Source organism: Papilio xuthus, unplaced genomic scaffold, assembly GCF_000836235.2.
Source record: "Papilio xuthus unplaced genomic scaffold, Pxut_1.1 DF826938.1, whole genome shotgun sequence".
Classification (NCBI taxonomy): domain Eukaryota; kingdom Metazoa; phylum Arthropoda; class Insecta; order Lepidoptera; family Papilionidae; genus Papilio; species Papilio xuthus.
Genome location: NW_013531711.1, coordinates 4,546,415 through 4,564,348, shown reverse-complemented (window position 1 = coordinate 4,564,348; position 17,934 = coordinate 4,546,415). Strand labels below are relative to the sequence as shown.

Here is a 17,934-nt window from a genome sequence, read left to right as displayed (position 1 = left end):
ACCGTTGTAAACGGGCCTAAGTATCAATCGAGAGTATTTGCGAATTATGTAAATACAGCTGTGCTATTTACAAATGATAATATCTATTTTGAATCAAGACTGGTTATATCTACACGTTTTCCAAAACTAAGTACAATGAGACATTTGATATTAAATGGTTATTTACGGTTAAATTTTTCAATACCCGAATTATTTTTGTGTCATATTCTCATTATATTTAGAACAGAGACTTCCCACTTATTTGATTCAAAGCACGTCTTGGATTCTAGGTTCAGGCAAATAGAGCTTTCTTCGTATATAATGACCAAATGTTGAAGAAGACTAACTGTACTCTACAAGTCTAGTTGTGACCAGATCTTATTGTTTTCATTTAAACGATATGCATCTTTGTACCTTTTTGTTCCTCTTTAAATGTAATGTAATCGAATCTGTTCCCCTTTTAGTTTTATCTTATTAAAATATTTGATGTGAAATGGGCCTTAGCTATAAATGGCTTTTTCTTTTCGTTCAATGTTTACTTGGGACTAGAAGCGGATCGTTGTAAGGATGTAAAGGTCAGGATATTTCGGGTTTTAGTTTGTTTTTAAACCACTCAAATGACCAACTTTCACCTTTATTGTATCTGCTACGTGTATTTAGAATTGTTGTTACAGGGTAATGAAGTAACCCTATTTAAGCCTAACTTTATCATTGAAATACCTCACCTTTTTTGGAACGTGGACTGTATAAATGAGTACACTTTGAAATTCTCGATTAATGTTTTCTTAAGTGTTACCTGGATAGTATTTAACTAGATTCGTCATCAGGTATACATCGAGTTAATGACTAAGCCTTAGTAAATCTCTCTTTGCATGTCTTCGGAGATATGTGTAGGATACATCACATTGTATTCCTTTATCTTAAGAACGTCTTTAAAAACGTAACTATTCAATTCTATATATCGAATCGACTTAAAAAATACATTATTACACTGAGGGGATCAAACCTAGACGTGTAAATTTCGGTCAGGTCGATTCAAACGCTTAACAACAATCAAGACATGTTTAGTAATAAAATAATTGGTGCAACACTAATCTATCACTTGGTAATCGAATCGTATTTATAGTGAACACTGGATACATGAGTCATGATCGAGCTTTGTATATCAACACCAAAGCATAGGCAATGTATATCGACTTATAATGGCAACTGTTGTGCAAGAACCCACGTACTTAAATAAATATGCGGGTATATAACTTTCGTATAGAAACTAAATCGTCGAGTCACGATCTACAAGTCATTCCTCTTGGTATGCATTGCCTTACGATATCTTACTATTGTCATTAGGTTATTGTATCGATTGCTATGGGAATTGCCCTGGAAACGTTTACTGGATTTCCTATGTTGATTGGGAATTGAAGCTACGTGTTATCGTCTTGGATATTGAACATATTGTGTTGTTTTTATCATCGAATAACGTTATAGTTTATTACAAAAATAAAGTTACAAGAGCTTTATAAAAATCTTACCTTTTAAAAATATTATAAATGCGAATAGTTAGATGGATGGATAGGTGTTTGTTAGAATGTATCTCCAGAACGGCTGTATGGATCTTGATGAAATTTTGCGTAGATGTAGAATATAGTCTCAAAGAACATATAGGCTACTAATAAGGTTATTTATTAAATCGGACGGACGGACTCGCGGGTGACAGCTAGTAATAATGATCTAGCAAATAAATTGAAAGTAAAATAAATGTGTAAATAAATTGAGTTAAATATTAGAATTAAATATTTAGTTGTATATTTTTTGGCTGCGAATATTGTCTGCTGCTATCTGTTATCTGTTTGTTCGGAGTACATAGTATTCTGTGATGAAGACACGTCTAGAACGAGTTCTGGGGCCGACGCGTGCCCTCGAGGCTCTCTTCAGAGTAGTACCGACTTTAATATGCAAGAACTATCTCTTATACGTATTGTTCCCAGAAAGTATTAGATTTTTTTTGTTTTTTTTCTGCATTCATTACAATCTGGTAATGACTTATTTTATTATATGTAAACAATCAATAATATTTTAGGTCATTTGATAAGTTCGTAAAATTAACTAGGTATTAATCAAGAAGTGTTTACTCTAAACCACAGTTATCAGTTAGATGTACAGTCAGCTGCATAAATATGTATATTATAAAACTTGTATAGGCCTTCCGATTTTTAAATATGTACGCACTTACACATCCGTTTGCTTTCGGTCACGCATTCATATTATTAAAACCTAAGACCTACCCTACAAGTTTTTAATGTATCTAAATGTATACATATATCTGCAGCTGACTGTACATATATGAAGACACACAAGTTTTTCAATTAATTCATGCAAGTAGTGAAATCTCGTTATTACGTGTATAAGCACCATTAGCTACATAGGTGCTTTCATGATCGTTGTATTTAAATACACAAGAACGCAAGGAAATACCTTATAGATTCAAGACCAATCGTTCTCGTGAGGAGTGGAATAAATCAGGGGCTTTTCTATACATTTCTTTACTCGAATACCATCTATAGTCAACGCGGTTCAGGTTCATAGGTTCCACAATGTCGTTTTCACACGGTCATCTGTCTACTATGTAGCAAATAGTCGTAGACGTGCGTTAACTCATTAAATATAATCTAAGAGACGACTGTTATCGTATGTATAGCATTTTTACGCACATTAGGGGGGCGTAGTTTCCTAACCATTAGCGTAATTTGCAACGCAACTAAGTTGTCGATGTAAACTAGTGGTTATAGACGATTAATGCTTGAAATTTTACAAGTTTTTTGCATAGTTTGTTTGAAATAACTACTAAGAGTAAATTTTAATATGCATAATGATTACTACTCAAAGATAATAATCACATTAGTAGTTCTCTGTAACTAATAACTTACTCTTCTTTCATGTGTTTTTTTTAGTTTTTCATTTCAGTTTTCATTGTTTCTTTTAACGTTTGTTTTGCTACTTTTCATACTATTTTAGTATATTTTCCTATTAAAATAATGTTTCCTAATACTAATACAAATCAACGTCAATTTAGAGCTACTTAGATAATTCTTTAAATTATTATGTTTTGAGTAAAACCTTAACCTATTTGATTCTAATTCATAGATTTCTTTCGAAGAATTTATTTATAACCATGACTCTCGATTGTATTTTCGTTTGAGTTCTGGAATTTTAATCCTCAGTAAATTATTTCTTGCCTACAGGCATTCGTGAAGTACAGGAATGTGGCAGTTGCTCCAAGCATAAGTTTTAATGTACGTACATTGCTGGCACGAGTTTAAAAACTAGCTTTTTAAAAGAAAAAAAAGTGAATGATGATAGAATCATTGCCCGATATCCATAATTAAATTAAACACATTAAGACAGGTACGATGACATTCACTACGTATATTTCTCTCTCTTTGTTTTATGTTGAATCGGAAATACTGTCAAAAGGATTTTTCTAAAAATAAATGCAATTCGTTTAATCCACTATTAGAGACTAAGATGTTGGAACCCGAAGTCTTCTAAGCTGCGGATACTCTTCTAGCAAAAACTTTAAGTATGTCATATAATCACTAGCTCCATATTTATGAAGCAGACCGGCGGCTCTGCAGCATTCCTAGGCGTTCTATGGATGGACTAACGTTGTGCGCTGGGGAAAATTATAATTACCAGTAGCTTTGATAGTAAAAAACCTGAAATACATCCGTTTTAGAATTTGTTTTTAAACGTCTGTAGACATGTCTATTGTTTGTAATAGTTTTCTAGTAATTGGTAGTTTAGAAGTTTTAATAGTATAAGAAGTACTTGTGGTAATTGGTTATATACAACTTTATTAGTTAGATGTACAATTCTACGTTTTAATGTTAAAAGATGATGGTAATAACGCTGCGGAGGGAATAAGAGAGATGAAAGTAATTTCCACAGTCAAAACGTGTTTTAACATTTTGTGTTAATGTTTAATTGTCCTCAAAATGCGTAAATTACGTCTCAAACTTAATTCAGGTGTAGCTAATAATTTAAACTAGCTTTAGAAAAACAAAAATAAAAAAAAAACTTAGAAGGTGGCCTATGTGTCCTGTTCTAACATCTGCAGCCATCAAGATCCGATGAGTCGTTCTAGGGATACCTTCTAACAAACATCCATCCATCTATCTAAACTTAAACATTTATAATATTAGTAAGATATGTGCTATGACAACATACCCAAGTGTTCCTAATTATGTCTTTAAATTCAAAACGTTACTTATACAATAATTTTTGATACCATTTGATTTATCCTATAAATAAAGGGTAATGAGGGTAAAGTAAAAAAAGGTAGAATGGAGATTTATTCTAGTCAATTTACAATTGTGTCATTCGACATAGCGAAACAGTGAACCGATTGATGTGAGCAAAGCACTGCGGACCAATTTATTCGGTGACGCGTTTTATCTATCATTGGTTAATTGTATTTTTATTTGAGAACGTAACCTATGAACTTATGATAATCAATACCCGTTTTTAGTGATCTAAATAAATAATTATTTACTTATGTTGCATAGTTTTTTTGGAAGTTTTTTTCTCAGATAAGTATAAAAATAAAATAATTTTGAGCGTACATTCAATATTGGATATTAGGAAATTATACTTTAAGATCTGCTTTGCAAAATAGAGCGTTGAGGTTTTGTGCTTATTATTAGACTAATATTATAAATTCGAATGTTTAGATGGATGTTAATAAAAGATATTTTCAGAACGGCTGCAATGCGTCTCGCTGTAATTTGGTATAGAGATCATAGTCTGTAAGGACACACAGGCATTTTTTTTAATTAAGACAGAGTCGCAGGCGACAGCTAGTAGTTTCATAATCTCTGTCTATTCCGTTTTGAAATTAATAACGTAACTTTAAATGAGACAGAGAAGATAACAGTCGTTATGATAATCGCCTTATTGCCTTATACCGAGTCATGTTCCTCTTAAATTTTATGCGACGTAAATACGCACCGGCAACAGGTTCCGACTCAATTATCATGCGCCGGCTGAAGGTAAATATGATTCTCCAATTACCTTTTAAAATCACCACTAAATAACTTTTAAAACATTTTCGCTGCTATCAGTAATCTTAATCGAGCAACTTTAATTAGGAATGCTTATTAACTCCGCCTACAAAACTATTGAAAAAACAAACCAAGGCCTTGTCTTGTCCCAGTTGAGTACAACTTTATTATTTGAAGAATGATTCGTGAGCGTAAGGTCACGATATTTAAGTTTGTTACGCTTTTAAATTTGGATACCCTCGATTGAATATCAACGATTTAAGTTTGAATACGTTTGTGTACGTTAAAATATCACTTTGTACGTCCATTACGACGGCTTTTTCTCTCTATGTTACTTAGGACTAAGCTTCCTGCGAAAAGTGGTTACGGAGTACTTTAGTAAGATAATGAGAACGTGAGTGCTCATTTATAATGAATTACTTCAAAAGCAAACTTCAAGTAGCAAAGAAATGAATAGTTTTTTATAAGAGAAGAATGGCAGGAACACTGATGTGATCATCGTATGGACAACCACAACATAAGTGGAACGGCAGACGCATTCCCGTACGTTGAGAAAGAGATGTGATGAGATAAATATTTTACTCATACAGTTTCGTTATTTTTTTACTCTTTTTTTAAATTGACAGTGTAGTTATTGATGGCCAGTGAAATTTTGTAGACTCAATCGATTTATGTACCCAGGCTCCGTTGAGCGATGATAATAACACTTCAATATTTTGTTGTATTATAATTCTCAATAGATATTTGTTTAACTTTTATCTATCATCATTTTGTTAAGTACAAATGACTATCACTGGCCATCCATCTCTATCTCTCTCTATGCCAAATTTCAGCAAGAACCAATCAGCCATTACGGAGATATATTCTAACAAACATCTATTCATCTATCCAAACTTTCGCATTTAGAAATCTAAGTAAGTGGTATAATTCACCTGTCGAATACTTTGTCAGCGTCAAACGCCAATTAAACGTTTACACTGTGAGATCGTAATTAAGACAGCATAAATGTTTTACGTCCAGTGCAACGGCTGCATTCCCAGTAGACACGTAACGAAGGCTGCGCAGTCAGCCGCGGCCGGCCGCTGAAGCTTTAATTAACAAAACCTGATGATAACTGGGATTCTATCAACACAGCTATTATAAAATAGTTTTATACTTATTTTATGTATTTCATTTTAACCCAACGTCTAAATTATGTAACGATAGGAACAAATGTATATATTGTGGCCATTACGCTTACATTTTTTATTTTTTTATAAATCGAATAAACAAAATTGTCGAATTTTACTATTCGTTCGAAAACAGCTGTTTATTTTTCATTAAGGGCTCGGTAAATAAATCTGTTATGTGCCTGTTAAAATAACTCTTAGGTTGGACGTTTTTATGCTTCGTGAAATTAAGCTAATTAATTATTGCAAATAAAAAATAACTGAGCTTTCAAGAATTTTACTTTCTTTTGAAGACCTTATAAAATATTTTCATTAGAATTTTCTGGATCCAACAAAGTAGGAAAAAATTAAACATAGCCTTAATTCAAAACATCGTTAATAACACATTCAATGCTTTTAACGCACAGCTCGCGTTGTATGTTATCCTGAAAACTATAACTATCATGGATTGCATACATATGTACTATCGGGGTATCTGGCGGTATTGCTCCTTTATGGAGACAGATGCTTGAACATTTCGTAAGCATAGAGACGACGATGCGGAAACAGTAACCATAGGAAGCAGCTTTAAAATGTATTTGTATGAAACAAGGTCGGTTAGTGGTACACGACTAATTACTTTTTATTGTTATGGAATCGTTTGCGCAACTCACTGTTACCTAATTGGTTATATGGTAAGTAGTGGCAGAGTTGGTATCATTGCAAGAAACAAGGCAATCTTTAGGTAAGTAGAACAGCGCGAATTGCCCGGACTGTACAAGTTATTTTAATAATTAGCGACTGATTGATTCATATTCTGTGTTTATAATATTGCTATTTAAATGTTAAAACATAGATTTATATACGTTTTTCAAAAGTTAATTATTTATAGTGTAAATGAAAATGATTTTAATAAACACATAACCAAAACGTATTTGTTTTATTAAATTAAGTATGTAATTTGTATTCAAAACCAAGTGTGGTGTTCGTGAACTACACGTGTAGGTTCAAAGGGAAATTAATCTCACCTATTTTAATTAAAACTTAAAACCCTTGTTACAAAATTAGCATAGTACCTTTCGCACAATGCTCTGCATAATACAAAGTGGTTTAAGAAAGTGGAGAACTCAATTAAAGTTCTCGCAATATCTTTCCGGACATCATAAAGTGTTGAAAACAAAGGTTTAACAAGATATTGATAGACAATAGATATGTATTAAGAATGAAATTGTCAAAGTTGTTTCGAATTGTATTCTTAACTGCACCTGCATTCGGATTATAAACTTTCGTACTGGCAAGCAAATATTTTTACCAGGAAAATCAACCTATAGGACCTCCTTTGAACATAAACTTTTTTTTGAATGACAGCTATCGCGAGACAAACCTTTAAAGTTTGAAGTGATAGATGTAGAAACATGTATTATCTTACTTGTTACTAATATTGTGAATGCGAATGTTAAGACAGATGGATGGAGGGATAGCTGGGTGGATGTTTGTTTGAAGGTATCTCTAAAACGGCTCAAGGGATCTCGATGTAATTTGGCATACATATAGAACATAGTCTGTACTATACACATAGGCTACTAATTATGTTTTTTTTAATTACGCGCGGACGGAGTCGCGGGCAACAGATAGTAATGCATGAATCAACAAGAACGATGGTAAACTATCTACTATTTTACTATCTAATCGATTCTCACATTCGGCGTTCATCATTTTCTAACATTGATGTTGGTTGTTCTGTTTAGAAACTTCGTGTTCTAACAACATGTTTAGTAATAATGTTCTCACTACTTTGATAACGATTTCTCACGTAACTCATGAACTTTCCTCTTGTTCATGCTAATATGAAATGTAAGTTGGCAAACTCGAGACTTGAAGTTATCACGTAACTTACAAAAACCCCTTCGGTCACCTCGATACAAGGAACGTGACCGGTGAGAGGTCCGAAACGGTAGCCGATCTTTTTACCGGCGAAAGTTTTCGAAAGCGTTCAGATATCTTATCGTTTGTTACGTAAACCACGTTGTAACTAGAAACAGAGCTCCGGTTTTTAACCTCCGAAACCAGTAAGTCACCGCGCGAAAAAAAAACAATTTACGTTCCATTGCATAACCTCCATCTACTATTTACTTTCAGCCGTAACTGTATAAAGCGGAAATTATTTCTCAAGATATAAGGAAGGAAATATAGCCTTTATGATAATAAACGTATGGTTGAAAATACCATGAAGATAGTACCACCGTTAACTTTACGTGATATAACTGGTGCGGTTGTACGTAAACGAACACGTAAGAAAATTTTCTTATAGTTGCGGTAAGACAAATCATAATGCGACAATTACTTCGCGTAAATTCGCATAAACCATTCAGATTTGCGAAACAACTACATTGTTACGTCTGTTAATATGTAACATTATTTTTTATGCTATCAACATGAGAAGTAAATTATGTAAGTCATTAAAATTAAAGGTCGTTTTAATTGTGTAAAATTTTTAACAAACAATCTAAGTAATCACACACACGCACACACACACACATACACACACACATACACACACACACATACATACACTTACATACACCCCCGCTCGAACACCCAGCACATACATGCAGTTATGTAGCTTTTTTTATATAATTTCTTACTATTGTTCTCTTTAGATTATAAAATGATTACTCAAATTATAAAAAATGTACATACGCAATTTAGCTTATAGGATGTCATTGGTTCCTTTATACAGGTAAACCTAGTTAAGGAGCCAAGGTAATGAACCAGATTTGTTAAATGCACACTAAAGTTTTAATATTATCTTCTTATTCATTTATTAACCTTATTCTTAATATATTACATTTCATATATAAAATAAAAAATTATACAAAATATATTATATTAACAATAAAGCACCACCGGCTGCGGAGTCCCATGACTCAAACAACCAGTGGTCAGGGCTGCAGAGACAGGAACCTTCTCACGATGCGTGCGGTTTCTAGGATAATTGCCTTTTGTATCGGGCCCTTAATCCAACTATTATTATTATTAATCAAAGTTATTCGATATTACATTTTTAGTGGTATCTTACAACACTATGTTACATAAATCTTATTAAAATTCGAAATTAAATTATGCTATAAATTAAATAATATTTATTTTAATAAAACATCATTAATATGTTAATCCATTGTATAACACAAGTGAAATTATCAACACGTCACTGACCACAAATTAAACGTCAAATTCATTTTTATTTTATTAATTTCCGGTGTTACAATGGACCACCAAGCGAAATGTGCGATGCAATTTGTCACCGGTTTATGCACAACCTGATTAACTTCCACGTTCCCAGTAAATAGTGTTGTCTAATGACCTATTTTGAAGTTCCAATATTTTAAGTCAAAAATGTTCGATCATCGATCGTTGCACAAGTTGAACATTAAATTTAAAAATGTCTAAATTAATAATTTAATAGCAACAAGAAATATAACGTAATCCTAGAAAACAAATGGAAAATAGTGATAAATGCGGGTAAACTATTCTATTACATATTTAATTATTAAACTACTAAAAAACAAAACACTGGAGCGGAAAGTTTTTTATGTTACAATTTTGACAGTTACATAATTATTATATATTAATAGTCGCCAGCGACTCCGTCTGCGGGTAATTAAGAAAAAAACATAATTAGTAACGTATGTGCTCTTCCTGATTATTTTCTATATGTATTTCATCGATATCCGTTCAGCCGTTCTGATGACACCTTCAAACAAACAATAATCCACCTAAACATTTCATTTCATTAATAATATTAGTAAGATAAACAATAAATAAAATAGGCTTGCAATCGATAGGTATGTATAATCTTTAGTAAGTTCGACATCACTAGTGATAATCCTCTTTCATATGTATTTAAATGAACTAGAATTTGGTGTTGCGAGGATTTAGCGTGTAACAAAGTTTATTGACGAAGCGATTCGCTTCTGACGGCAACTAATTGAACAAGCCACCAACTCCTCTAGTTAATTTAGAAATGTGACTGAAATTTGATATAAATTTGCTTATAATGTTATATTTATTTTATAAAAATCTGGAGGTCAATGTGTTTTTTCGATTTAAATGTGTACATTTATCCGACATTTTTGCATAAGCAGTTTTACGTGGAATTGTTTAAATAAAAGTGTAACTTTTTATAAATTGCATAAAAAAGGAATATATCTGGAAAGAAATTCAACGATATTTATGAAGTCAACCAACCAGCACTAGACCGGCGTGGTTGACCAAAGTCGACCATGCCATAGACTAGACCATAGTAAGGTAGGCACCGAGTGGGGAATGGGGACGTATAGTGATCTGATGATGTCATAATAGTTTAAGACAGCAGTTCAGCAAATTAATTATGTAAATATATGGAAAAGAAGGTATTAAACTTTTTACTTATGTACGAAAGATGAATGACGTTGCAAAGTAAATAGTTTCAACTGTACTTAATATGATTAAATCTTTGTATCTATACAAAGTATATTTACTATTACTAAGAAAATGTTATACGTGACTGTAAAATTATTAATGCTGAGGTTTCCTCAAATCGAATTGTTCCCGTGAAATAAGTTACATATTAAAATGCAACAACCAGCGTTGTTAACAAGGCGTGTTATTAATTTGTTTCGATTCATCGCGCCTGAAGCGACTCTGATTGCGTCACATGCAGCCTCAATCAGCGCCTTTTATGACCCTATTTACGAATACAAATGTTCAAAATACAATTTTATTATAAAGCAAAATTGCCAGCGGTGTTATTAAAAATGTAATTCTCTTCACTCTTGGTTTATTTTTTATGCAAATTGCAGTTTAAATGGTTTTCGAATTGAGAAAACATTTTTTTATACGCAGTATTTTTTCGTTACCTGTCTTTTTCAGTTATTGTTATACTTTGAGTTTTAGTACGTTTAAAGCTTAAATAGTTTTATTACTTTTTCTTCTAATTACACGTTGCCCTTTTCGCAAATCGTATAGATATGATATAGAAATAATTTATCGAAAGTTTCTTTCGATTACTTTGAGATAAGAAAGTATTCGATATAGACATGTTTTTATATGTGTATTCAATCGCTGTTAATTGCTTTTGCTTTATAATCACATCAAATAATAAAGTCTATAGGATGCATGTTTTTATAAAATCAATACTCCCTAGAATCGATTGGTCATTCAGTTTTTCAGTGGAAAGATTATCCTATAGTAAATGAACATTTAATTTGGATTAAAAGCATTTTATACGCAATGCTATTGATAATTTAAGCTTCGCGTAATGCCCGCTGTTCTGTTCAAAATTGCATTTATTCGAAATGGCTGGAATTGCTTGGAATAAAATCCAGAAGAGCATTATTTTTTATATCACTCTGACGACCGGATGAGAAAAAAACTTTTTTTAGTTACAAATATTGTTATTTAGACTCGATTGTATAGCATAAAGAAATTTTTCAGTGTTAAATGTTAACGAGTAAACCATATTTACGTCGGACTAGATATCTCGGGGTATTGTTAGTAAGAAAATCCGACACTGTGCCGGCGTACAATACTAGTCTTACTAAAATGTCGACGTTTATGTCCCCTCACTAATAATTCTATCACTTAACTTTGTAAGGAAAGCGCGCCAAAGGATTCTAATTAATAACGTCTAAAAGTATTTACTTTCATGTCTTCGCAAGTCTTGCTATTGAAATTTAAAGAAATATACTGTTGTTTACAGAGACGGGGAGCACGGATAAGAGCAATGGTATGAAGGAACCGGGATCACCTGAGGAATTGGTAAGTCATGCTAATGATTGTATTTAGCCGTAGAATTCCATTGCAGTTATACTTGTATTGATACATGTGTGTGTTTCATACTTTGACAAAACAAGGTACTGTGTTTAAATACATAGCCACGACAGTAGACTTCTACGGTAATTTTTGGAAATAAAATTTTAAACTTGTACGTAAATTTTTAAACTTATTAAAAAGATCTTAGTATCGATTACATAATATAGATGGATTAAAAATGGTCTTCGTTAAAATTCCCTTCACTCTGGCAATATGATGATACATATTGAGAGCTTGTAGTTTTTTTCTACATGTCCACTTTTTCTTTGTAACACCAACTTAAGCTTCCTATCATTTGTAATCGTTGGAACGGAAACAAAAAAATATTACGTTATATTTTTTTCCGAAACTCAGCGAAAGATGTCCATTTGCAAAGAAGATTTATGGATTCAGCTCACGTTTCACAAATGATATAATAATCCCCATCAGTGAGGACACGCTTCGTCTCATTGGTTTGATCTTTAGCGAAGTAAATTGTGGCCGAGTCTCAAATCAATTGAATCAGTGGTACGATCGATCCCTTCCGGAGGTATCCGGAATTTGCATAATGTTGTTTGATGTTTAATATGTATAAATTACTAGATGTCGCCCGCGACTCCGTCCGCGCGGAATTAAAAAACAAAATTAGTAGCCTATGTGTTCTTCCAGACTATGTTCTACATCTATGTCAAATTTCAGCGAGATTCAATCAGCGGTTTTAGAGATACTTTCAAACAAACATTCATCCATCCCTCTAAACATTTGCATTTATAATATTAGTAAGATCTACAATGTAAAGTGTTAAAGATCAAATTGAATCAATATTGCATTCAGTATTGTACGTTTTATGGACACAAACAGTTAATATTGAAGCTTGTAATCAAACCGTTTCGTGAAAATTTTAGTGACAAATTGCATTTGAATTTGCCTAACGATGACATTCTGTCATGTGGAAACCGTGTCTATTGACCCAATTCGTCGAATTTTTTAGTAAAATATAATAGTTGTTTGGATATATAAAATGTAAAAAAATATTTCGTACGGAAGCGTACTTTTCTATCCGCGCTTTTAACGTAACTTGCATGCAGAAGTGTTATAAAATTAAAAAAGTAAAAAGATACCGAATAAAATAAACAAATGCATGAATAATTTGTGAATCCACTTTTAGTAATGAGTGTACGTAAGGGTCGTGTCCGTTGCTTTACACTACACGCTTGCATGAACCAGATGTCGAAATGATTTTCGGTGCATTCTGACTCGTTTGTGTGTCTATGTAAGTTCCAATTAGTAGTGTAAACTTTAACCCGACACTTTTAACATTGCACTGAGTTATACGAAGAAATAAAGATTTCACTGGCTTTAGTTTACATCCCTCCCTATTTACTCAGAGACAATTTTATATGTTGATATTTGACTAAAAAGCTTGAGAGAGATTTAATTACTTATACTCATAATGATGTACATATTTGCAATGTTAACATCAGAGTTTAATTTGAAACCTAACCTAAAAAGTAAATATAAATTTGTCTTGTGTTTGTTAGAGAAAATTAGCTGAGATAATCGTAGAAGCAGATGAGGGCTTTGTCAATTTTTGTTGAAGGACTCTTGTCGACGATTAACCCGGTACGAGTGGAGAAAAATACCCTCTGGTCGAAGGGCTGTCAAGTGCTCGCGAGCCGTGATCGATGTGCCCGCCCTCGCGAATGCTCGCTTCAATCGAGTTTAATTGGCCTTGTTTGCGTCATAATCGATAGAAAAAATCGCCATCGACAACCCTATTTGTGTTTATCTAATTAAGATTGATGATAAACTCAAAATTTGGACAAATTTTACTCGATAAAGGCATATTTATACGGTTTTGATAAATAATAACCATAAGAAGTCTTTATAGTAAGGATGAGAGTTACGTGGTAGAGATGTCAACATCGGACTATTAATATCGATACGTAAATATAAAATTGGAGTAAATTCTAAAAAAACACATTATTAGTTGGAAATCTTCCAACGACTTGTTGTAACGCAACGAAAAAGAACTCAAATGAAATCGAATAATATTTTCAAAGATGGTTGGTTTCTTGACACTTCTTTTATCTTTGTATAGAAGCTAAATCATACTAGTCTTACTTCTTACTAATATTATAAATGCGAATGTTTAGATGGATGTTTATTAGAAGGTATCTCCAAAACGGCTGCATGGATCTCGCTAAAACTTGGCTTAAGTGTAAAATTTAATCTGGTATAATAGAATATACAGACCACTAATTATGTTTTTTTTTTTATTCCGTGTGGACGGAGTCGTGGGCGACAGCTAGTTATTTAATAACCTTTAATATATATAACTCTATTAATCATCATCATCGGCTCACTAAACGTCCCCACCGAGGAGCTCGGAGCCTACCCTAAGTTAAAGATGATTAGGCCATAATCAACCACGCTGGCCAAGTACGGGTTGGTTGACTTCACACATATCTTTGAATTACTTCTCAGATATGTGCAAGTTGCATCACGATGTTTTCCCTTCACCGTAAGAACGTCGGTTAAATGTACATATGTAGATCGGAAATCTAAAAACACATTGGTACATGGCGGGATTCGAACCCAGGACCTGCAGATTGCAAATCAAATGCTTGACCACTGAGCCACCGACGCTCCAGTTCAACTATGTTAATAACATAATAATAATATTGAATATAACAGTAAAATTGTCTTTCATTCATTAGAAACATTACGAATACGTTAAATGTTTGCTAAATACAAAACTTGAAACGAAATTATTAGAAAGTTTGTTTCATATTGCAAATTATGAAAGTTTATATCAAACGTAATATGTTAAAATTAATCTCGTTTGAGTTGTAAGAGCATGGCAAAGTAATCAAAGAAGTCGACAGTTCTGTAAAGATCTCAATCACACTTGTACGGAGATTTCGCTTTGATCAATTGCTTCTATTTGCTTTTGACAAATGTAATAAAGTTTAAGACTAATGTCGACTATAGTTATTAAATATTCTTATAATAATTGTGATATTATTTTTAAATAAATTAATCGAATGTTATCTTTATGTATGCTGCCATTAATTTCTTACTTCTTTTTTAAGTTTATCTTTATCTTTTAGCTTATATCTTTTAACCTTTAATATTATTCACATGATGTGTCCATTTATATCTGTAACATAAATATGCCTATTTGATATGAAAAAGTCCCTTTTTAATTAAATAAAAATTTTAAAAATCTTTTATATCAGTTGAAAATTGGATTAATATAATCTGGTTTAGATCGTGCGTTGTTAAAAGTTCATCTAGAGAGTTGTTAAAGTACCCAAAATAGCACATCATTTTTTTTTATAAAGATGAGTTCAAAAATAGCAGATGTATATCATTTCTCTGTAATCACATTAAAGTGAATTACAGTATCTCTTTAGTCCACTGTATGGTTTTACTGGGGAACTGAAACTTTAGTACTCTGACAAATTACTTCACTTTTAATTCACTTTGTCACACTACACGACACCTACACGTATGAATAACGTAATGGGATAAAAAATTGTTGCACTTTGAAATTTTCATTTCGAGGACAAAATTATATTATATTTAATTATTTTATTATTATTAAATGTTAATGTTTTTAAAGATAAATCTCATAAGATTCGGCGTCGATTAGTATTAAGATTTCGTGGTATTCAGATTCTAATTTTATATGTAACTAAACTCCTACGTTGAATTACCGCATATTATGCAAATTCCTTTGCTGCATCAAAGACGAAAAGCTGGTACACGAATTTGCAGCATTTACACAAAGTTTAAACTTGCTATGCATCTTGGTGACAACATGCATCAAATTTCATACATGCTTTGTTAATATAAATTTAACATAGCTCTTACTAATATTAAGCTTGCTACCCACCACAGTTTAAACTACACAAGTAAATCTGGTAAATGTGTGTAACGGGCTTTATACTCTTTAATGCAAAATTATTGATGTTTGTTACCACGTTACTCCAGACCGACTAAACGGATCAAGATGCAATTTGGAACAGAAATAGATTACAGTCTTGACTAGCATATAAACCGCTAACTTTTTTTATAATACTACGAAGGCGAGGACGACAGTTAGTAAGAATATAATTTAAACACATGTTACCCGGCCCGTAAATTATTTTTGGTTGCCATTTTTGGAATTTATTAAGCAATATCGTAAAGACGGCCGGGACGCGAACGTTTATTTTATGTGCAAATAAATATTGTCATGTTAGTACGTAATGTTCGGAGAATTATGGTTATTTTTTATATGTATCGGCTTTTTTTGTTCACATTTTCTTAACGCATTTTCAACGTATTCAGTGGAATTATTTGATACGTTTCTCCAGAAGAATTACGGTCATCTAAAAATCCTTCTTTCAATTGAGTTTATTCTTTACCTACATACTGACTTGACTTTATTTAATCTCCTATGTCACCGTAGTGGGACAGCGGGCGTCCACAGTACCCCGCCAGCTTGCTCTTACTTGGGCTCAACGTTTGATCTCGTGCCACATCAGCCCGATTGTCTTCATGTCGGCCACTTTACCTATATGGAATAACCTAAATTATACACAAAGATAATGTTAAACTGAAATAATAAGTACTAATTAGAGCAACAATACTTATTTTATAGTAATTTTATTGATTTTTAGTAGTTTAATCGAGTTTCAAAATACTCTGTCCTTTCGTCTGTTCGTTATTAACACTGACAAATGACAATAAGGGTACGTATCACAATGTGCTCGATATGACGATCACAATTGGCACAAATTGCACTTTTATCAAGTACTTTAACTCAGATGAGAGTGGTCTTCGGCGGGCAGTTATAAACGAAGTCATATTGTAAGGGTTCATTTAGACATAAGCCAGAAATGTACAAACGACGGTCGGCAGTCGCGTCAGAGCGAGATAAGCGTATTTCCCATAAGTTTGTCTTGGTATAGGTGAATATTTAGCGTTGTTCGTAAGATTCCGACTTAGGACTAAATGAACCTTAATACATCGAAGAAACAATACGACATACAATATTAACTACAACTGTTAGCTGTAAAGTAATTAAAATCCAATGAATTCTATAAAAAACTACTTTACTATATACGGTTTTTTATAGATCCCTAATGGGCAAATTTCCTCATGAGTTCTGATACCTTGAATTTAAAATATTAAATGCGCAAGTAAATCCTTGGTAGGAGTATTTGTTTTCGTTACAAGTTTTGTAACGAATTCACTATAACAAGTGACAGCAAAAGTGCACGTGTTGTTAAATTATTCGAATAATCAAAGTACATTAACATATTTCAAAATGTGAACGTCAACATTTATTGATTGACGATATATGAGTCCAAATGGCGTATTCGAACTCCCGATAAGGTGAAGACTTACAATAGGCAGAAAGTTATTAAAATCAGAATAGAATTTAAAGTTACAGTTGCATATTATAAAACGCGGGGATGTATCCAGTTTCACGGATATTTGGCGGCAAATTCAGTGAGATGAGAGCCCGCGACGGTTCACGCTCGCGTTCGGCTCTATCGCAAGCCACTGGTGAGAATAATCCACCAGCTGTTTCTGCACACAATTCTCCACTCAATTCCACCGCAATACGATTCCAATTGACGTAACAAACGTATTTCAATGTAAATAACGTGCTTGGAATTTCAAAAAGTCGAGCGAGTTGCGCTCATTTTTATCGAAGCTTTTTTATTCTCGTATCGCATAACTTTCCTCGTGGAATACTAGTACTTATGAAAGCTCGTTCGGTGAATTATCAAGTACTACATACATTGGAAAAATTACATGTTTAATATTTATTTTCTTTTTAATAAAGTTAATAAATTAATCTATTTTTAATAATATTATTGTGTACTTCGATTGTTATGATAATTGTATCAACTACGATT

At 32.6% G+C, this 17,934-nt stretch overlaps 1 protein-coding gene across 4 annotated transcripts in view; it reads left to right on the top strand.

The window, feature by feature from the left end:
• Positions 1-17,934, top strand: part of ASPP (Ankyrin-repeat, SH3-domain, and Proline-rich-region containing Protein) — a 184,673-nt gene that overhangs the window by 74,706 nt on the left and 92,033 nt on the right. For all 4 annotated transcript variants that reach the window (XM_013317483.1, XM_013317484.1, XM_013317482.1 and 1 more), the window contains one exon: positions 11,925-11,983. In XM_013317483.1, the coding sequence (XP_013172937.1) occupies positions 11,925-11,983 (59 nt within the window). The remainder of the gene's footprint in view (positions 1-11,924; positions 11,984-17,934) is intronic.